General features: G+C 38.3%; 1 protein-coding gene across 4 annotated transcripts in view; it reads left to right on the top strand.

The window, feature by feature from the left end:
- Positions 1-19,140, top strand: part of plppr2a (phospholipid phosphatase related 2a) — a 38,405-nt gene extending 19,265 nt beyond the window's left edge. The window contains exons 3-8 of one of the 4 annotated variants that reach the window (XM_026916086.3): positions 1,389-1,577; positions 13,406-13,526; positions 14,511-14,761; positions 15,106-15,282; positions 15,441-15,584; positions 16,419-19,140. In XM_026916086.3, the coding sequence (XP_026771887.1) occupies positions 1,389-1,577; positions 13,406-13,526; positions 14,511-14,761; positions 15,106-15,282; positions 15,441-15,584; positions 16,419-16,454 (918 nt within the window). In that variant the 3' untranslated portion in view covers positions 16,455-19,140. Of the gene's footprint in view, positions 1-477; positions 1,578-13,405; positions 13,527-14,510; positions 14,762-15,105; positions 15,283-15,440; positions 15,585-16,418 lie in introns of those variants that run through there. The other 3 variants (XM_026916084.3, XM_026916085.3, XM_053239401.1) reach the window with 3 other exon arrangements.
- Positions 19,141-24,093: the final 4,953 nt, after the last annotated feature.

Genomic DNA, 24,093 nt, shown 5'->3' on the forward strand with positions numbered 1-24,093 from the left:
TGTATCTGACGGGTTCGCATAAGGTTCAGCTGTAACATTACATAAATACCATTCCTGCAGTATTTAAAAAAATACGTGACATAATAAGGCTTGGCTTCTTAATGTTCTTTGAATGTGACGCACAAAAATGAACATTATGGAAACGTCCGAGTTAACTTTCCTACAAGTACAAAATGTTGCAGCAATGTTGTATGAATATGTTTTAATAAAACACACAAAAAAAATGTCCTAGAAAATGTGCTAGAACCATAACGTTTCAAAAATGGTCTGCTGAATTAAAATTGCTACCTGGGAGTAATTTAACTAGTATTTAACTAGTGCATTTGTACATACAGTATTTACAGCTGAAATTGTGTTTAAATAATGAAATTATATCCATGTTTGCTTTGTGGTTTTAAAATCTGAAGATGCTAAATAGTGGAATGGAGTTGTGGGAAATAATGTTCAGATGTTAATCTTGGATTTGTTTTTGGATCAAGTGTGATGTGTTTTTTGCTCTTTACAAGTATTCCAATATTTACTAGTGCATTGTCAAAAATTATTTATGGAGTGATGAACTGTGATAAGCTTGGATTAAGGGAGAAAAAAAAACATATTACTTTTCTACATCCCCTTTTTCTGCACACAGTGCTGGACATATTAGCTCCCTCTCTCACCCACAGCCCCATCTTTTACACAACAACATGTCAATAAACAGTCAGCCATCACCAGGGACGGATGTGGAAGACATTTCAGTAAAATTGATTGTCACAGTGTGTTTCTGTGAACATAAGGTCCTCAGGGTTTCCCTCATCTGCAACACACACATATACACATACTCCGACACAGACAGAGTTATAAATGGCCTTTACATGGCAGATCTTGCTTCGCATTTTTCCAGCAGTGAGTGTGTTGTTCTAATCAGAAGCTGAGCAGAGAGAAAGCAGCATCAATTTAAAATGTGTTAATGATCACATTCGCACATGGCTTCTACTCACGCTGCACTTTACACACAGCCAAAAATATGCACGCACACATCCACAGGGTTCACACTGCCAGAGTAATGTGTGCCAGCTCACACGCATTCCCTCTCTCACACCCTCCCTCCCTCAATCCCTCCTCTTTTTGGCTCAACCTCCTTCTCTCTCTCTTTTCCCTGGCAGATATTCCCACCTTGTCTGTCTCTCATCACACGCTTTTCTCCTTTCTCTCATTCTTTTTTTACACTGTGTGCTTTAGAGATACTAAAATCATTTCTCTTCTGTAAGACCTTCTCTTTCATTCTCTCTCTCTCTCTCTTTATATTTCTCTCTCTCCCTCCCTCCTATGCCGGTTTGTGTGGTTGTAAGAGTGCAGGGTTGGAGTATTCCTCCTCCTTCTCGGTTCTAAGGACCATGTTCTATTTCCAGCTGGTGATCATGGCAGGAACCGTCCTCCTGGCGTACTACTTTGAGTACACGGACACCTTCCCCGTGCACATCCAAGGTTTCTTCTGCTACGACAAGACATTTTCCAAGCCTTACCCAGGTCCGGAGGAGAACAGCAAAGTGCCGCCTGTCCTCGTGTACTCGCTGGTTACTGCTATCCCTACCATAACGGTGAGTGCTGTGTTTCTGTTTCTTTCTCTCTCTCTCTCACTCACTAATGTGTGCTGTGTGTATGTGTGTGAGAGAATGAATTTGTGCATGGGTGCGAGTTGTTGAACATAGACAAGTGTGTATACGTGGGAGGGATGTTTCAGAGAGGGAGGGTAAGTATTCACTCTGTGCTTGATTTATCACTTACATATGCACTGGTATGATGGAAATGTATGAATCTGATGTAGACATTTAAAATAAATGGATATGGATGAGATTGATAATTGGTGGTTTTGCTGGTGTTCTCTGGTTGTATAGTAAACGAAAGGCAACAGATTGCAGAACCACATGGATTTACCCCCCTCCTTCTGCAGAGATTGTTACTTGACTATGAGTGAAATAAATTGCCAGAGTAAACAGCTAAAATAAACTTACTGTTCTGAAATGCCAAAACACTTGGGCCCAGAAGATTGTTATGGGTTTTTTTCCAAAGCAGTTCTTACAAAGCATGAAACAGAGCACAGACATGGTCTGATCAGTTTTAATGAAACATCTAGCACTGAAAAACTGGCCAATATTACACAACAGAACCTGTCCAAATTCAGACTCAATCAAAGTCAGTGCACAAACTCCACCAGTCTCAAGTATTCAAGCATAGCACAGTCAAAGCCTGACATACTGAACTGAAGACAGAACACCAGAACAACCTGGCCCAGACTAAGGTAAAAACCAAACACAAAACACAGCTGCATCTTGACAACCTCAGAGCACTTAAACGCTCCAGGAACTACTGACAAAAACATTTTTTTGAAAGGCCAAGTTCTTGGCAAAATGCTCTCAGTTCTATCCAGTACTGATGCTCCAGCTTACCATGGGTCAGTGAGCTCCACTGAGTCTCCATGTCACTCCAGAGCTCCAGTTCCACCAGAGGGCTCTGTGGCAGCTCAACCTCAAAGGCAACTCTTCCACACTAATTAATTTCATCTATAGCTTTCATTCTTTGACGGCTGAGATCTTTGGCCCTGTCCTAAATGGCACCCGAAGCCCTGTGCTCCTCTTCTACATCTGCACATTGGTGACATTAGCGAGGTGCAGACCTATGATCCTCATGCAATTCCTCAGGGATGCAAGGGTAAAAGAAGCAAGCATTTATGACTTTTATGCCCACCGGAGAAATCATAACACACTTTCATTACACATTCAAACAATTAATGATAAGAGAATGGAAAATAATAGCATTGACGCCACACCACTCCAAGGTCCCTGGTTCTATCCTGAGCTTCTCTCCTCTGCAGGGTTTCACGCATTCTCCTTGTGTCCATGAGGATTTCTAAAGGCTTACCCAGTTTCCTCCCTCCTCCCAAAAACATGCCTTTAGGTGGATTAGCTACACTAAATTATCCTAGATGTGAATAAGTGTGTAAATGTATGTGTGCGTGATGCCCTGTGATGGACTCGTAGCCCACCCTGAGTGTATGCCTGCCTCACAACCAGTCTTCCCAGGATAGGTTCTGAATCCACTGCAACCTAAAATGGTTACTGAAGATGAATGAATGAGTCATTACACCAAAACAGAAAATGCACTGATCACAGATCACATGACAAAAACAAATGATGTACCATGGCAGTATCAACTCCTTGTACACAATAGCTCCACTTTAAGTGATGTGTAGGTAGGCTATAGATGAAATCAGGTAATCAGTCCACATTGTTCCACATTCTTGTAGCTCTGATGTTGCTCAATAAAAATTTTCCATACTGCCAAAAGGCAATTTCTAGAATCTAACTTTATTTGTTGCATCTGCCGTGTTATTCTCTGCTTTCATCCCTATCTACTGTGATTGGTAGCTATATTCATCCGGGTTTTGGGTAAGAGAAAGCTGTATCCAGGCATGGTTTGTATTTAATGTCCACAGAGTGCATTTGTGAGCACATTTCTGTGCAATGTCTTCGGCACATATAAATAAAAATCTGTAAATCGAAGAGGCTTTCATGAAATTTAATGAAAAGTTTCTACATTAAAAAAAATACAATAGAGCACGGTAAACAGTGACTAACAGTGAAATAATTTTTTTTTAAGGAATTTGGCTAGTACATTGTTCCAAGCTGTCCCACACACTCTTTTGAAAAGTGGTCATTTACTTAATAAATTACTTCTTATGTACTTTCTTTGTTTCTCTGTAACTTTCTTGTGGAGAATACATGTTTGGAAATCACAGTATTGTATCTCATTGAAGAATAAGATCAAGTCATTCCCTTAATCTTCAAACAAGGAGAATAAACTAACTTATGGAGGAGCTTAACAAGCAACCAGTCTCATTAACTGACTAAAAAAATAACAACAAACAAATCTGACATAGTGCTAAGAATGCATTAGCTTATATAAAAGTCTTTTTGAAGATCTGCTAGCTGTCATGTCTGTACCATCATACTGATGTGCTGATAGGGGTGGAACAGTGTACAGGCAGGAAGAGCATCAGCAGGATCAGGACAGCTGATGAAAGAGATGCTAGCACCTTTAAAATTAGCAACACTACTTGATGAAAAGACCACAAAACCCAATTAGGCAAAGAAACTGGTTATTAGTTAACGGCCCACTGTTCTTCATGCACTGTTATGTGGTAATAGCTATAAATTATAAATATAGCCTATATTAAATATAAATTATAAATTATAGCCTTTAATGCAACTTTCTAAACGCAGGGGTTAAACCCACATAAATGTGTATTCAAGCTTTTAATCTAAATTAATAACAACCATGGTTATTTCACTGTATGTACTATAAGTTATTAATTTTTTGTTAGTTCTTACCTACTATCTCCAGATACCAAGCTTGGTGACGAAGGTCTAACATGCCATTACATCTATACCTCAACTCCTATTAGCTTCTCAAGTCTGTATCTGTAACTAAGAGATACTTTGCAAAATGTGCAGATTTGTGCACAAGATTTGTAAATAAGCCTAAATCCAATATCTATGTCAGTATATACAATCTGGCATATATTGTCACTTGGATGATACTGTTGAATGTTTGTGGTCTTGATGAGAGAATTCACATTTGGTCTATAGTCATTTGTACAGTATGTGATTTCCTCAGTGTACTGTAGATGCAAATTCTACCTTACTCTCACTTTAATTCATGGTCCTTGTTTCATTTCAAGTCTACAGTGTAAGACAAGAGAGACTAAATGACAAAATGTTTCTGTCTAATAATGTACACATGATTTGTGTACAGGGTTTGCTTGACATATCCCAAGCACAAATGTCATTATCTTTTCATATACTTATGTAAACAGATCAGTCAATTCAAATACTTTCTGTTCTGTGCCTACACACACAGAGTGTGTAGTGAGTATGTTTGACTGGGTGTCAAACAGTCCATCAGAAGTAGGCTAGTAATAAAAGTGATGCGTGATAGAGCAAATGCTCACACAATTCTGTGTATAAGTGACACTGTGCTTCGTGCATTCTCATATTGTGTGTGGAATGGAAGTTTTTCCACCCCATCTTCATCCACGTCCTATCTGTCTGTCTATCTATCTATCTATCTATCTATCTATGAATATGTGAACAAATTACATTGTTGTTTTAGGACTGGAAGCAACCAAGAACTATAAACTGTACCTTTATTGTTAAACTAATTTGTAGCCTATTATTATTTCTGATCAAACAACATTTGTACTAAAAAAACCTCAAGATTATTATTTTTTAAATGTTGGTATGTGAGACTAGCAGTTAAACCTTCTCCTCTGCGTTTGCTAGCCAATGAGACCTGAAAGAACAGTGTAACAGCTTGCTTTTTGTTTATTTTATATTTTTAAATCATTTTTTAAAAATCAGAATCACATATTACTATAAAAAGGAGATGTAGGCTCTGGGTAATGTGATATTAATACATTTGACTTTCATTTAAATTCCAGTATATTTGCCAGATACTTTCTAAATTAATTCTTGGGACATTAATCCTTGTCTGTGAAGAAAATCATTTTGTGCTCTAACAGAGAAAACTCCAGAATTATTGACACTCTTCATGAAAATGAGGAAAAATGTTTCTATAAAATGCATATGTAATACAGAATATGTTTAGTATAACCATTAATTTTTCAGCTTGTGAATTAAGTGCTTTAACATATGGGGACATTGTATAGTGTTTTTAACACATTATTTCTTCAAACTTAAAAGGTTTTCTTAATGAGAGCACTTATAGATGGAACCTCCTCCATGCAGAACATCTCAAGCTCCTTTATATTCTTAGATTTGTGCGTTTGGACGGCCTTCTTCAATTTAGACCATGTGTTCTTAATAGGGTTCAAATGCAGAAGCTGAGATCCATCTAGAAGATTCTTCTAAGTCCTCTGACAGAGACAACCAGATTTTGGCTAAAATATCCTGATATACTAGTAGCTAGCAGAATTCATGATACCTTCGTTCTTCATCAAACAGCTAGCTGCAAAACAGCCACAAAGCATCAATTATCCACTACCATAATTTAGGTGGTTATCAGGTGCTATTTTACATGTATTCAGTCCCCCCTTTTCACCAAACAGACCAATTTTGGTCTTACCTCACCACAGCACACGATTTTAATTGCTTGTATATTTTTTATATCCATTACCTGAATTGTGCAGTTCAACAACCATCTGTCTCTGTGGTGTTAAAAGCTTTTTGCTTTTCCCCAGGGTGATTGATGTGAGAGAGGTCTTTAAATGTGTGCAACCTCATGTTTATCCCTTAGGAAAACAGGACATGGTCAAATGATCAAATGTTTTTTTCCCCCTGTTTTTCTGAGAAAAAAACTATTTTAAAAAAAGATAAGGAACAGTTTTTCTAACTGTTTCTTGATTCAACAGAAGCAGTGCTTATTTTATTCAATTTTTGTTGCTCATTTTCATGAAGGGTGTCAATAATTCTGGAGTTCATTGTAACAACAAATTATCAAAATTCATATACAAAGATAAAATTAATAAATGTGATTAACGTATGATGATATACTTGCAACAATCTATATAAGTATAGTTATGTTAGTTAAAGAATAGTATAGTTATGTTAGTTAAGGAATAGTTATAGTATAATAATATATAGTAGAAGAATAGGTTGAACATGTTTTAATGTACATCAAGATAGTGACACAGAGATAATGCCACTTCAGTCTTATGCATGCACTAAAAGGTTACTGTACTCATTTAATTCCTTCACAATTCCCCTCTCACACTCTCTTCACAACTACAGAACAGAATATCCACTGAGTGATGTGTGTATGTGCTCTCAACTGAGTCACGCTAGTTGTTGCTCTATGTCATGAAAGCAAAGCAGCTTTATTCTTGACACAGATCTGACGGAGAGGAATTGAATTTGAGAAGAAAAGAAATAATAAAGGGAGGCATGTACAATCAGCCTGAAAATTACTCCTTCTCTCAGCAACTTTCATAATACAGCTATATGACTGTGCCAATATGAGTGTTATAGATTTTAACAGGCAGAAAGGAGAGGAAGACAAAGAGAGCATGAAATGCAATAGAAAAAAAACATCTAGGAAAGGGACAGAGAGAGCGAGAGAGAGCGAGAGAGAGAGAGAGAGAGAGAGAGAGAGAGAGAGAGAGAGAGAGAGAGAGGAGTGTAGGAGGAAGAGAAAGGAGAGACATTAACCTGTTTTTCTAATGTGGGATTTTTTAGAAATAACACAGAACAATGAAATAGGGTGAAAATTCTACATACTATAGATAGATAGATAGATAGATAGATAGAAGCATCATCAGTTTTCAGTAACTAGTTTTTGCTGGTCATGATTGCAGTGGATCCAGTGCTTATCCTGGGAAAACTGGGCATGAGGCACATGAATACACCCTGTATATGATTCCTGTTTATCCCAGGCCAACATGCACACACATTCATACTCTCATTCACTCATTCACACCTGGAGGTAATTTAGAGCAGCTAGTCCGCTAACCAGCATGTTTTTAGGAGGTGAGAGGAAACCTGAGAACTCAGAGGAAACAAAAAAGGACACAGGAAGTAACCCAAGCTCAGAATCAAACTGGGATCCCTGGTGCTATGGGGCAGCAACGCTACCCACTGTGAGGGTCACTGGAAAGATCGGGCAGAAAAACTCTTTTACTTCATCATACAGAACAGTGCTTGTTGTGCTTGTGTTCCCTAAAATTCCCTCTCTTCTGCATTGACCACGTGTTTACTCTTGTGTATGAGCCATCAGATTTGTCCTCAGTCTTCATTCTACTCACACACACACATTCAAACATTCATGTTAAGTATGACACTAGAAAGTGACAGTCATATGAGTCATAAAAACAATGTCTAGTCCAAAAATTAATAAGGATTAGGCTGAGATGGAAGAGATGTTCCAATTAATATTGAATTCTGCACACTTACACACGTACAAACGTTCCAGACACAATAACATTACTACATGTAGTATTGCTTTTTTTTTTTTTTTGCGAGACATGAATTAATTCCCTCCATTTGCTTTCCTTTTTACCCTCAGGCTCCTCTTTTGTTTATCATCAAGCATTTGAGATAGCTGTATCTTGCAAACTGTACAGCAGCCAAAATGTACTTTCAGGAGCAGGTATATTCAATTTTGAGACAAAAAAATCTCACAAGTACATATCCACACTCAAGACACACAATCTGAACAGGTGTTACATGTGATGGTTAGATGATTTTAGCTCAAAAATGGAATGAGAGTATCAGGTTAGACAAATAATCATGGATAGATTTTTAGAAGTTTCAGGAATCTATTCATATTTCAGGAATCTATTTCGTAACTTTAAGGCTAGACTGTTCTGAAAAGAAGTGTACTCAACATTCCTGTGAATTTAATCCATTATTAAAAATACACCACACTATCCACTGATGTGGTTTTCACCTGATGAATGTCTTTTTGATAATGCTTAGACGGCCCTGAAACCATTTGTGTCATGATTAAAGTGTTATCAGGTGCAGTGGGTTTGAGCTCATATCCTGTTTGTGTTCTGGCCTGAGCAGGCAGCTGTAGAGGGTCTTACTTTAGAGCTCTGTAATGGAGTCATGACCTTGATCATCCATTAGCCTTCTCAAAATGATGGCTCTATCTGATCTTTCGCATTATCCATACTCATGTTGACATTAGCACACACATACGTGTGTGCACAGCACTCCTGACACTTCCATTAAGTGCACATACATTACAGAAAGCCATTCACACTGACATGAGCACACACACGCACACACACACACACACTCAAACACACACACACAGACATTAATGTGTGTGTCAAAAACATTCACAGACCTGTAACCTAAATGTTTCACATATCCAGAGCTGGAATATTAAGGGATAGTTGGGCTGAACAGCAGAGAATTTTTAATGCTTTGATTACACTGTAATCTTTTCAAGAATTGAAAGAACGATGAGACTCTACAGGAACTCTAACAAAGGTTAGTGGCATCAGGGATGGCTCATTGATTAAGGCATTTGGCTACTGATTGGGGTCATGAGTTCAAATTCCATCAGCAAGTTGCCCGTGTTAAGCCCTTGAATAGGGCTGATTGTTAAGCTTAAAATTAAGCTGATTGTTAAGCTTAAAACTAGCAATTAAATTACTGATTGAGGAACTATTGCAACCAAATCCCTTGGAGATCTTTAAGATCTTTATGATAACCTCTCACTTGTATTCCATCTCAATTGTAAGTCGCTTTGAGTTGTATGTTCCAAGACGAGTTCGGATAACCATCAATTTGGAACATTTTGTGTCATCCTGATATAATAAGTGTTTATATTTATGAGATTTTTTGTGGTTTGAATTGATTGCATTTCTCATTGAGTTTTTTCATGACTCCTTTCTGCTGAAGATACTAAAAAAAAAAAGTGAAGTGAAGTGACTTGTGGCCAAGTATGGTGACCCATACTAGGAATTTGTGCTCTGCATTTAACCCATCCAAGTGCGCACACACACAGTAGTGAACACACACACACACACACCGTGAACACACACCCGGAGCAGTGGGCAGCCTTTTTCGCTGCGGCGCCCGGGGAGCAGTTGGGGGTTCGGTGCCTTGCTCAAGGGTCTCACCTCAGTCGTGGTATTGAGGGTGGGAGAGAGCGCTGGTCATTCACTCCCCCCACCTACAATCCCTGCCGGACCCGAGACTCAAACCCACAACCTTCAGGTTCACCTTCGGGTTCACCTTCGGGTTACAAGTCCGACTCTCTATCCATTAGGCCACGACTGCCCTCAGTGGCATAGTATGGTATATTTCTCTTGTTCAACTGGTTGAAGGTCATGCACAAGCTGCGTTTGAGCAAAACCTGAAAATTTTAAGGCAACTGAAACAGTGTTGAGTGGTGTTATGTAGACCAATATTACACCAAGCCAAGATAGAAGCCTTATGTATTTACAGTACATCTGCTGCATTTGCTATGCAATATGTCTAAGCAAAGTCCATTACAGAAACAACAAAATGTCCTCTACAACAAAGCCGGAACAACTTGGCAAAATAGTAGTTCTGATTGTTGAAATTAAATTAGTAATTAAGGAAATACTGCAGCCAAATCCCTTGGAAATCTTTTTGTGCAAAAGATACTAAACAGGCTACAGCACACATTACACACCTAATGTTAGGTGTGTGTACTGTAATGTGAGTTGGTTTTGCCTACAACATATTTTCACTGAAGAGTGAACACTGATGTTTTTTTCTCTAATATGCAATTAATTGGCACTATGATGATACTATCAATAATGAAATCATATAAGTGGAATATTCAGAAATGTGTCGCCTTATAATTTCTTATTCAGCTTTGATCCAGCAACCAAGGTGTTATAGCTGATTCATTTTTTGTGTAAAAAAAAAAAAAACCTTTACACATAGCACCTTTAAAGAATGAAGAAAAATGAATTCAGCATTTTGTGTGGAGAAACAGGCAAGGCAAAATGTCTTTGCTTACAGTAACTGATGAATTGTCTCTTATTTCAGAGGCTGTATGTAAACCTTAATTACATGTATTTTTAGGATCTGCTTGATATTCATACTTGTCATTTGAATGTTGACGTTTTCAGTTAAAATGGCAGTTAAAATTGATTAAAAAAAGAGATATGGATAAAAACTGAGACATGTAGACACATAGACACACAGACACCGAGTCTGAGAGGTCCTTGAAAATACAACCTACACTCACTCTCTCTCTCACACACACACACACACACACACACACTGAAGCCAGCTTATCCTGATTGCTTAGTCTCTGACTAACTGTATCTGACTGCTGAAGCGCTAGAGCATGGGAAAGGTTTCAAGCCATGCTCTCTCTCCCTCTCTCTCACTCTCTCTCTGACCTTCTCAACCCATCTCTCTCTCTCTCTCTCTCTCTCTCTCTCTGCCTTTGTTTCCATGTGACAGTAATGTCCTAGCCTGTCAGTCCATGTCAGTGGTCAGTAGGATGTGTCAATTTTGTAAAAGTGCACATATACAATATGGGTTCTAAAAACATGGATTTTGACATGAGAAACTCAAAATCACTTTAAGTTTTAAAATTGCATTATGTCTTGCTTGGTAAATCATTACTTGAAAATAATAAATAATAATATAATATAATAAAATAATAAATAATAATTTTCAAATTTATGCCCAGTATTTCATTGATGCCTATATTGTTTTCAAAGGAATATCTTTAATGAAATTAAAAACATATGCTCTATCATTTGCCTTTTAAGTGAATTCTGAAGAACGTTTTATTATGATGGATATTTTTATTCCTTCATTTACTAATATCAAGCAAGACTTGATGAAACTTGTGGTTTAAGCTCACTAATCTGGTAGTTTCTAAATTGACACTTCCTAATGGTATAGTTCTAACATTGTTTGCATGTTTTGGGGAATAAATGTTAAATTATTGAAAACTTGTATTTTTACTTGTTTCACTCATCATATAGCGCACAAAATGTTAAAATTTACCAAGCTAAAGGCATTCCAATTTCAAAATCAAAAATTGTTCTGGTATTTGCATACTACATAACATGTTTTTACTATCCCTCATCAGAGGTAATAGTAAAAATTGATTTTCAACCAAACCAAAATAGTTTTCAAACAGCATTTGCAATGTTTTATTTCTTACAGTTTTATGTAGTCCAAAAGGGCAGTGCAGTTATATATAGATTTAGAGCATACATTGTGAAATTATATAGTTTTGTGGTAGGTTTTGTGTATGTTGTAATATTTAGTAGTGTGATTTACTATAGTATGATAATGTCTCTGAACTCATAATAACTACATAAAAAGTGGGGCTAGGTTTTCTGTGTTACTGCTATATAATGTGTTACTTATAATGCACTAAGATAAAAATTCCTAATGCATAGAAAACATACACCATATGGCCAAAAGTATATGGACACCTGACCATTGAACATCCCATTCCAAAAGCATGGGCATTAATGGAATTGGAATTGGTCCCCTTTTTCCTGCTATAACAGCCTCCACTCTTCTGAGAAGGCTGTCCAGTAGATTTTGGCCCGTGGCTGGGGGATTTGTACTTATTCAGCCACGAAAGAGGTTGGGCACTGATATCTGGTGAGAAGGTCTTGTGCGAAGCTGGCATTCCAGTTCATCCCAAAAGCTCAGGGCTCTGTGCAGGCCACTCGGGTTCTTCTGCCCAACCTTGGTAAACCGTGTCTTTCTGGACTTCACTTTTTGCACAGGGGTATTGTCTTGCTGGAACAGGTTTGGGCCTCTTAGTTCCAGTGAAAGGAAATCTTAATGGAACAGCATACAATGACATTTTAGATAATTGTGTGTTTCCAACGTTGTGGCAACAGTTTGGGGAAAACCCACATATGAGTGTGATGGTCTGGTGTCCACAAACTTTTGGCCATATAGTGTAGCTATACGTATTGTATAACGCATTTTCATAAAAACTTATAACAATATATATTATTACAATATATATATAATTCTTTATGAATCCATTATAGCATGATGTGTTTTTTATGCTTATAGTTCATTATAAATACCCCTTCATAGAAAGTGTTACTAAGGGAATTTGTGATTTTTTGTGAACTGGGACAATGTCATCTCCCTGTATTCACTCTTTACAGTTACCATTTTGTAAACACATCATAATCTTCCAGGTTTCTCTCCCTCTGTCCTTTCTCTTAACTGAATTATTTTTATTTGCACCCTGCTGGTTCACACACAATTATATAACCTTTATATTCCTTTATAATGCTGAATTTCAGCCTACATTCACATTCTGCTGAACACAACAAATAGCATTTATGTCTAGAAATGAATTGTAAATAGCTCAGTAATAACGTGCTAACTGTCAATGATAGTACAGAGTTGTGTGAGACAGATCCTAGTAACACAATGAGATGTTCCAGCTATCTACATGGTGGGAACCATCTACTATGACAACACGCCTGTTAGTGAAGCTTTACTGACCAGACAGATACATTCTCTACATTATGACATCTATTTTTAGCCTCATTAATGAGCTGCCATTCGTCATTGAGAGGTCTGACCATTCTCAGAGGGATATGGGATAACGAGGAACTGACAGGATGCTATAAGCATGTAAGCAGGGTGTACTTTTGTGGTCGCTTTTCAAGAATCACTTTGTTGTTTAGGTTACCTCGGCCTGCTTAGCACATTCTGAGGTGTGTGTGTGTGTGTGTGTGTGTGTGTGTGTCAATATAAAATATAAAATGTGCTTTATATTCACTGAGAATCGGTACTGGCTCAAAGCTACAGCATCTGCGATTACCAAAATAGTTGGTTTAATTAAGGTTTTCAAGAACATGGAAATCATATGTCTGACTATGCTATGGTTGTTTGTTTCACTTTTTTTTGCTTATTTGTAGATTCTGGCTGGAGAGTTGATGGCATTCTTCATGAAGTCAGAGGGCACACAAGAGAAGACTATTGTTACAGCAGACTGCTGCTACTTCAGTCCTTTGCTGAGGCGCATCATACGCTTCCTAGGTAATGGACCATAATGAAAAGGAAACAGTAATCTCAGATCAGGAATGAGGAACCAGTTTTTCAGCAAAGGTTAATGTATACATTAGCTGTTGTGTAAATTATGACTAATTTGATTTGTTTTGGGGGAGACGCATAATTCCATGTAGTGTACACAATGTTTGATTCAAAGGGATCTTCCTTCACTATCTTACATACAGACACTTAAATTTACACGAATAATTTACACACAGACACTTAAAATAAAGAAACAGGTAGGTCCATTAGACTCATTTCAGGGTTCACTTTGTTCCTTGTGAAAAATATAGAGTGTGGTTCCTGCTCCTGTGTTAGTATTATTGGTACCTTGGTCAAGGCCCTTGAAAACCCTGAATAGTATATGTAGCATGATCTAATAAAAGCTCATTGTGTCTGAGGAAAAAGTGGTCCATTTTGTTGTGAACAAATTATAATTTCTAACATTTGTGCTTTTTTAACATCCCATTCCAGATTTAGTCCCCCTTTGCTGTTAATAATAACCTCCACTCTTCTGGGAAGACTTTACACTAGATTTTGGAGCATGGCTGGGGGATTTACTCATTCAGCCACAAGAGCATTAGTGAGGTTAGGCAATGACGTCAGGCAAGGAGGCCTGATGTGCAGTTTGTGTTCCAGTTCATCACAAAGGTGTTCAGTTGGGTTGAGGTCAGGGCTCTGTGCAGATGACTCGAGTTTTTCCACTCCAACCTTGGCAAACCATGTCTTCATGGACCTCACTTTGTGCACAGGGGCATTGTCAAACTTTTGGCCATATAGTGTAGGTGTCACTGATTAATGATCAAAGAAAATGATTGAGAGCCATTATTTAAAGCCGTAAACCCAAAACAGTTGCTTATATTCATCTTTGAACTACATTTAATGGACTCAATCTATCTTCAGTGTAACAGGTGCTCCAATAAATGGTTCAGGTAACCCCTTGATCTCACAGGCCTCTGTCCTCTCTCTCAGGTGTCTACTCCTTTGGCCTCTTCACCACCACTATCTTTGCCAACGCTGGACAGGTGGTCACAGGAAACCAGACACCTCACTTCTTGTCAGCATGTAGGCCTAACTACACAGCTCTGGGCTGCCACTCCAATCTCCAGTACATCACAGAGCGTCGAGCTTGCACAGGGAACCCACTTATAGTGGCATCTGCCCGTAAATCCTTCCCCTCAAAGGATGCAGCACTGAGCGTCTACTCTGCTGTTTACACCGTGGTGAGTGCTGTGTGTGGTTCACTATTAGTTTTAAAAACAGAGTTAACAAGTAGACAAATGTATATATATAAAAAGTGAAACCAGTAGAAACTGTTAGTTACCTTCAGGGCACCAATAGGAAGTTTTGACCCCTTGATAGGTTAATCCTGGTGATCTGTTCATGCTCTGGAGAATTGTCCTTATCCCAGGCATTTTTTTGTTCCATTGGGCATATATTCTGGCTTAATTTAGATATGTTTTTTATTCAAAATGTGCCATATAATTTTTATTTATAATATGAGGCCGATGGGCAAGTGTGTTAAACCTTGAAGCACATGTCTAAATCTGTGTGCCTGTTGTCTTAGATGTACGTAACACTGGTGTTCAGGACGAAGGGAACACGTCTGACAAAGCCGACAGTCAGTCTGACCCTGCTTTGTCTAGCCATGCTGGTAGGAGTAGTGAGGGTGGCTGAGTACCGCAATCACTGGGCTGACATCATTGCTGGGTACTTCACCGGAGGAGCCATCGCTGTGTTTTTGGTGAGAGCAGGTGTAAACATGACAATATGTTGAGAAAGGAAAAGGGGGAGTGAAATTAGGCTGCACATAAAAGTGTAGGTCTCTCATTAGTTTTCATTTTACCATTGCTAATACTACCTATGTTTCTCTCACTCACACACACGCTTTCCAATCCTCAGGTGACCTGCGTGATCAACAACTTCCAGCACGCGAAGCCCTCTCCTCCACCCATGCGACCCCAGCGTCCTGAATCCATGCTGGGCATGCCCATGGTGGCTCTGCCTTGTGTGGAGAGTCCACTCGAAAAGTTAAGTGGCACTCAGGTAAGGGGTGGGGGCAGGTGAGAGGCAGGGCTGCACACATAGGGTGGCACACACCTGTCCCCTCTGTTCTTGTCCCAGTGGACCTCCAAAGTGACCCGCTAACCCTTCCTACACACCAGTGCCCCTGCCTGACCACCACCATACCCCAGAACCCCAACACCAACCTGTTGTACACCCTGGACTACCCCTTGTTGTTCTCTCACAGAGAGAGGCTATTGGTTTTTTTAAGCCTTAAGTGACTTTGCCCGTCAGTGAGTAATACACTGAACAGTTTGAGGCCAAGGTGGGCCACCAGTGAGCCCTAATTATGACTACCATTGCATACATCCTCCACACTGCCCTCTGAGGCTCTACTGCTAACTTAAATCCCTATACTGTAGCAGCCTGAGGAATGAGTGGACTTTGAAGATGGAGTCTTGATTTCTTTTGTCAGAAAACTGTCAGTCATGATTTTTTTGATGACTGGCTGTCTCATTCAGGCAGAGTCAGGCAGTAGTGGGTGCCAGGAGGACATCTGCTTTAAAAGAAAAAGATATAAGAAGATTAGTGTCTCCCACAGTCTGTCACCACCATAATTTCTTCTGTTCATCTATTCATCATTTGTTCTTCACCATTATCTGCCCATATATTCATCATTGTCCTTCTACCCCACACCTTTCCATTGATCTGTTCATAATGCCACACCATATTGCAACACCATCACACGCTTTCCTCACAGATCTTGTTTCTGTCTGCCCACCACCTCTATTATTTGTCACGCTTCTCTCAATCTGCCTGTCTTTCTCTCTTTCCACCTCGTCCTTTCTCACACTCTCTCTCTCTCCATCCTTACAGACTCCAAGGGGATCTCCATTCACTGAGATCACATGACCATCAGCCCTATCGGTTCCCCGCCACCCCCGATGTCCTCATACCGTCTCGCTCCATTTCCAGCGAAGTCTAGACCAGCCGTCTGAGCACGCTCAGCAATGCACCGCAGCCCACACCACTGGACGTTACACCACCCTCTACCGCTCCTACTCGACGCAGGTCTAGACATTTTCCTCCTTGCTTCACTCTTCATCTCCATGCCCTCTCCATGCTGCCCTCAGGTCTCCAGCACACTTCTCAAACAAACGAGAGGAGACTTTTTTTTCACCTCCAAAAGCTCAGCTATGGAGACTGAATCAAACTTGTCCGGCAGTCTGAAATGTTTTAGGATAATTTCCATCCATTCAGGCTTGACATCGTTTGATTGTTACAGTTTGCTTGAGCAGTGCGTAGTAGCCTTTGGACCACCTAATGACATTTGGCCCTAAATCCATCCAACCTATTCCCAGGGGAACCGATATGGAGTCCATGTGCTGGACTCCTGAGAACAAAACAAAAAAAAGACTAAAAGTACCATGTCTGATAGGCCTCTTTTTGTTTCATTATTGTGTGTGTTTTAAAGAGGCATGTTTAAATAGTGTTTATGTATAGCATTCACTGTACATAATGTATTTAAGGTTTGGATTTCAACAGCCTTGCCAGCAAATCCAACTGAAATCTGAAAAGGATTACCCAGTGTCTTTCTCAGCCTCAGTGTGTACATTGTGAAAAACTGAATTCTATTCAGGTGGACTGTATTTATTTATTTTTTTTGTTAATCTATTTACATTTGAAAATCAATATGTTTCGGTTCAGCACTTACAACAGTTTTTGAATCTGTGCCAATGTCCTTTCCCTCATCAGTAACTGGCAGCTTAAAAGGGTGCATTCGACACTTTCATAATTGACAAACCTCAGCATCTGGGCAGCCATCTCTGAATCCACTGTCACAGTAAATACTCAGTGCTTGGTTCATCTCCGAGGATTTTTTCCCCACCAGTCCCCAGAGCGTGGCAGATTTAGCTTGTTAACAGCGATGACACCATTCTGACGCAATGGCATTTTCATCACCCTCGTTCCTGGGAAAAGCTTGTCTCAGACACAACAGTGCACTGTCAGATTCAACACCCACCACAGTTTTGAGAGATCAAAGCCAACACATGTCTGTTTCTCCAAAAAAAAAAAAAAATAGGACCAACAAGGCATTTGTGTCAGTTTAATTTACTGTGGTTAAAATAGTTAGAAGATGTGGGGAATTTATTTTCTTTAATTACTTTCATTGCTGTTTCATACCACTGGCTTGTTTACTCTGGGTTGCCCTGATCCGAAATAGATTGATGTGGAACGGACATTACTGCAGCTGGTTAGCACAATTTCCCAGCATTCCTACTTTAAAAGGATATTCATGATGGCTTTGGTTAATTATTGAGTCGGATTCATTTGTTTTCTGTAAAATAAGTGTTATAAACATCACTAGTCTTCACTTAGAGTGACAGTTTTGCTGCTTTTAATTTGCACAATGCTTCATGCACCTGTATTACTGTATTTTCCTGAAATACCTTTCCAACTACTTTGTATCTGCTCTCTTTTTGGCTACGTAAAACTTTTGTTCACTGTGCTGTGTAAGGTAACATACCTACTGGACCAACACTATAACCATACTTACAGACACAACCACACACACTTTGCACACTTTGTCAAACCTTTATTCTAATACTTTATCCGACTGTCCTCCTTTCTTACATCTAATGATTGTACAGTTTTGTAAATATATCTTTTTGGTAAAAAAAAAAAATAATAAGAGCAAGAAGAAATTGTGTGTTTACACTGGCACCTATGTGCATCCATAGTTGTTACTGTAGTATTCTAGTTACTGTTCTAACCATGGAACTAATCATCATTCATATTTTGAAAAATAAAAATGGAACAGACCAGTTTAGGGTGTTTGGACAGTGAAGCCATTTCCAAAGCCTATGCTTATGGTAGCACCTGACCAATAACCTGTGAAGTACAGTTAACAAACTTAAATATTATTATGGGAGAAAGGGGTAAGATGAGCCATTTTTACTTTTTCATTTGTCAAACTGATAGATTGTGGCCTAGTCACAATGCACAATGCTTAATGCACCTGCATTATGAACTTCAGCAATGAGCATTTGTACTTATCTAAAATAAGTTTTATGGATACACAATTTGCCTTTTTTTTTTTTTTTTTTTTTTTTTACAGTTTACCTTAGGTGAAAGGTAAGATGAGCCAACGAGTGGGGAAGGCGTTGAATCATTGTACATATAACAAAGACACACAGTGTCACTGATCTAGGTGCTTTTTTGCTCTTGGTGCTTTTAGCTCCTCCTTGTGGAGAATTTTCAGTCTGCTTTCCAAACATACTACATACTGTATATTCTATACAAATCCAAGATGCACAAAGCATTTTTATACACAAAACTACACTTTATAGGTTAAAAGGGCCTTGAATCTATATTTTTCTATATAATAAAGCACCAATCTGTAACTTTAACTGCATTTTTACCACATAAAAATTAACAACCAACTAGACTGAACAAAGAAATGGAAACCAATAAATGTTTTCATAGTGTGATTCCCTGCTACTCCTTAACTCATCTTTTCATTTAAATCTATTCAGCATTCAAAAAATAGGTTTGGTATATGAGCTAAATGGCATATATGCTGTTAATTTGTACAATACACATAATGTATTGCATGGAGTGTCAGTGAATCAATTTGCCCCAAGCCTGATGGTTCATCTTATCACCAACATTCTGACTGAACTGCTCTACACAGCAGAATAGGGCTAACCTGCCTTTTTACCTTGCCTAGGTGTTTCTTTCGCATCACAGCTTATGAAAGCAACAATTAACTTTAAATTTATTTGAAAATAATACTCCTTTGATTTTCTGAAATTACAGTGGCAAGGCAAAATCATATTTTTGAACACACATCACTTGCTACATTCTCCATGCGCTTGTTTGTATTTTAGGTGGCTCATCTTACCCAGTGGCTCAACCCATTACCTAGAGTGCATCAACTGCCTAGATATTTAAGGTTTATTGGATGATGTACGTACCTGAATATCTGACATGTAACATTTAATTACTATATAATTATACTATTAAAAATACTGTCACTATGATTTGAACATCAAGCTGATGACGTTTGGGATTTGTTGAGAATTTGACATGCAATCAAGAAGACACTCAATATTGGAAGTGATTTTTGTGAAGACATAGCCACAATTTTGTACTGGTTTTGAGAATCAACTGGTTTTGCATGGGGCGTTCTCTGAATAATGGAGATCAGGTGCGATTTTAAGGTTAGCTGAGTTGTTCTGAAGGTTTCATATTCACGCTGTTCCAATGTGTGCACCATTTTGTAAAAGTCTGTCTGAAGAGAACAATAAATGGATATTTCAATACACTGGCTTGGATATCATTTCTCTTGCTGCCTTTTCACACAACAAAGAGATCTCACTCAAACAGATTGAATAATATGTTCTTGAAGTATTTTAAAAGGTTCTACTAATTCATTTATGGTTAATCAGTAATAATAAATTTCTCATTATAGTGAGTTAATGTTTTCCTAGAAAATATTAGCTCACTATAATGCCTTTTCCAGACTCACTAAATGTCTTTTCTTGAAGATTGAGTTGGTGTGTTCTTTATATTTAAGATACAGCTCCACCATGTGGAAATCAACAAACTGACATGGCTATAACATATACAGTCAACATCAAAATTTCTGGCCTTACAATCAGCAAGAAGTAATGTATTCAGTATGCAACACATGCAACTGGTAATGTTTTAAGATTTTATTTTATTCTAATATATATACAGTCAGGTACATAATTATTTGGACATTGCAGAGTTATTGTTATTTTAGCTTTCTACCACAGTATACTGGAGTTGAAATCAATTTCCAATTATTTATAATATGAGCTCAAAGGGCAGACTTTCAGCTTTAATTTAAGCATGTTTACATCCAAATTGGGTGAACAATGTAGGAGTGACAGCACTTTATATATTTGGTTCCGCTTTTTACGGGCCCAAAGATAATTGGGCAAACTAACAATGATAGATTAAATTGTCATTGTTAATACTTGGTTGCAAATCCTTTGTAGTCAATGACCGCCTGAAGTCTGGAACCCACAGGCATCACCAGATGCTGGGTTTCTTCCCTGGTGATGCTCTGCCAGGCGTTTACTGCAGCTGTCTTCAGTTCCTGCTTGTTCTTGGAGCATTTTGTCAGCAGTTGAAATGTATGCTCAACTGGATTCAGGTAAGGTGATTTTACTCACACTTTGCTTTTAAAAAGACTTTGCTTTGGATCATTGTCCATCTGCAGTGCGTAAATGCCGTCCAGTGAGTTTTGAAGCATTTGACTGAATGTGAGCAGAGAGTATAGCCCTATACACTTCAGAATTCATCCTGCTCCTTTTGTCATTTAATTTCAACTCCATTATAGTGCGTTAGACAGCTAACATAACAATAAGTTTGTCAATGTACACAATATGTACTACACTGTTAGGGAATTGATCTTCTTTGGCTGCTCCCGTTAGGGGTCGCCACAGCAGGTCATTGGTCCACATATTTGATTTGGCACAGTTTTTACGCCGGATGCCCTTCCTGCCGCAACCCTCCCATCGTGTGCAACCCCAATGGTTGGGGTTAGTTCCCTGGGTGGGAATCAAACCCAGGCCACGTTGGTGACAGCACCGAAGCTTAACCACTAGTCCTGCAAGGACTGTTAGGGCATGTATTGTTACTACATATTAGCAGTTATTACATTATGAGTTGCTACAGCACACACTCTCACACACATTTCTCCTCTGTTAACAATTTAAAACTGTGACAAAAATAAAGTTGGAGTTGGAGTTCATTTAGCCTTAGCCACAATTTCCAGTTACATAAGTGCTAATTGCTTACGCTAATGATCTAGCTAACATGAGTTAAAAATTTTAAAGCCAGATTCATAAATGAGTTTTCATTGCTAATACTAATTTTTGTTATTAGCTAACATGAGCTAGTTTGACAACTGAGAAGATCTTAAAGTCATATTCATATATTCAGAAATCCTTCAAGTCATTCTGACATGGGTTACCCTAGTGATGCTAGCTATTAACTAAAAACTGAGGAGCAATAATCATTAATGTTCACAATCTATCTTTTACATTATCTTAGATGCTAGAACTAAATTTTTCTGTCTGATGACCATAAGCTAACATAAGGAAAAACATTTTGTTTAACATGTTTAACACTTTGTAGGTCAATTTAGAATGCTAGCTAAGTCATAGTTTAAGACCGTAAAGTGTATAACTTATCAAATACACATGAAAGACATTACCTAGAAGATTCATTTGATTAGTAGGTACCTACCTACCTTGTAAATTTATAAACAAAGATTTTGTCTCACTAAATTTTTGTTGATTGCATGCACTCTTGAAGAGTTGAATTTGTGTGCATCATTTTCTGTCATTCTCAGTCGTAATGGCAGTAAAATACCAGTCCCACTGAGAAGATGATATGTTTCTGTCCGTGGTATTTGCTAAGCCCAAGAGCAGTACCGCTGCAGCTGCAGTAAGTGATCTTGAGCATAGTGACCCACCTGAATTTGATTGACAAGTTTGATGTCTGCCACACACTGGGATGATGAAGTGGCTAGCATTTTCAATGAATCTAGCTTCATGCAAGTTAACAGTGTGGTCTGTTACAGTGTTACGAAGGTTGTTTCTGAGTTAACTGTGAGACCAAGCATCATATTGTATGCAAGAAAGGTGGACACCTGCATACAGCTCAAGAACCCTTTCGGGACTAGAGAAAGGTAATACTTTGTATTGGAATGATTGTACTTGGAAGGCAAAACTCGAAAAACATCTGTGTTTTAGCCTGATCGGGACATGGAACTATGCATTGTGCAGATACACAGCTCTGAATGGATTGACACCCAGGCACTTGCATAGGGCCTTTTAGAGCTTCTAAGCCAGGGGAACTTATGTGTGCACTGGAACACTGAGAACCAAGCTGGAGCAAATTGAAGGTGCCGTATGGCTGGTCTGGAGATTTATATTTATATTTAACATTTATATTTATTCGTAACACATGTTTAACATTTACATTCAACATTTAGATTTATATTTAACATTTACATAAAGACTTAAAAGTATTACTTGATATAAGTCACTATCTGAATATATCAGAATGGCCTAAAATGTTCAAAAAAGTCAGAGAGAAAAGAGTATTCGACTTTTTACATTTGCATAACTAGTGTTTAGTAGTCATTTATTTATGCTTGCATTTATACAGGTAGGCCGCTCTGGTGTCCAGCGTCACCAGGTCTGTGTGACCAAACCTGCCCAACCTCAAAAAACCTTGATTTAAACTCCAACACCACTGCCATGCATTGGAATAGAAACAGTAACACTGTTTCTGTGAGTAGTTCAGAAATAAAATGACCAATATCTCTGCCACACGGATTTGGCAACTCTACCTACCATGTTGGTCCACCAAGTAGAGTTTGAAGTTTAGAGTACAGTTCTTACAGGGTTTTTTTTTTTTTGTTGATTTTTTAAAAAAAAAATTTTACACAGTTTGTGGTAATAGTTTGTGGTAATAGTCTTTAGGCTATTTGACTATATATTTTGGGTTGGTGGACTGTTCTCAACACATCAGTGACACTGAGGAGTTTAACAGATAAACCTGCTCTGACTGAAACCAGTACCATTCATACACAGTGCTAGAAACCTGGCCATTGCAGTAACTGAGTATTACCAGGAGGGGGTTTAATGACACACAGGGCATCATGCTCTTTGGAAAGCTGCCACTGGAGGGAGCTAGTCCTTTAGTCCATAACTGGCCATATACAGTAGCCTTTGGTCTTGACTGCCTACTAATCAAAATTACTGCTTTTTACTATGAAGTAGAGGATCAGTGACAGCATTACTATCTCATAAGTGCATTAGTTACTCATCTGGTTTAAATGTGATATGATGGTTTGACCAGTGGATTTTTATTACATAATCTAAATAATGCATATTAGTGACAAGTGGTAGAATTATTTTTTTCACTTATTATGTAAAGTCTGGTGAAAATACCACATTTTGTCTTGGCTTTAGTTAGCTGAAATATAGCTCTGTGTATTACTGGAATACTGCAATCTCAGTGCTAGGCAATTTAAATTCCCAGCCACATGCTACGAGTGGAGCTGTTTTTAATAGTTAATGACTTATTATCTTTGGCCCCTGCACCTAAATGTCTAAACAACATCATGGCACCACTGAGATACACACACTCATTATTCGACTACCTATATTTAACAGAACTGTAATATAATTATTTTTTTGTCCATTTTTAAGAAGCACTGATGCAATCACTTACATGAAATGCCCTTTTAGGTTTTTAGTTCCTATCTATTATAATAAAATACTTGCTTCTTGTGGCTGAATGAGATAAAAAGAGAAAGTGAGAAATATCTAGAGAGCTATCAAATCTTTCGGTCGAGGATATTTTGATATGGATTTGGAAATGGATCCATTTTACTAATTAAATTGATACCTAGATTCACTATGATCAAATGTGTCTCAGTCAGTCACACCAGTCAAGAGATTCCTCTCCAGGCCTTCCTTTAACTCCTGATATTACTACATAT

The sequence above is a fragment of the Pangasianodon hypophthalmus genome, chromosome 13 (assembly GCF_027358585.1).
Source record: "Pangasianodon hypophthalmus isolate fPanHyp1 chromosome 13, fPanHyp1.pri, whole genome shotgun sequence".
NCBI classification, from domain to species: domain Eukaryota; kingdom Metazoa; phylum Chordata; class Actinopteri; order Siluriformes; family Pangasiidae; genus Pangasianodon; species Pangasianodon hypophthalmus.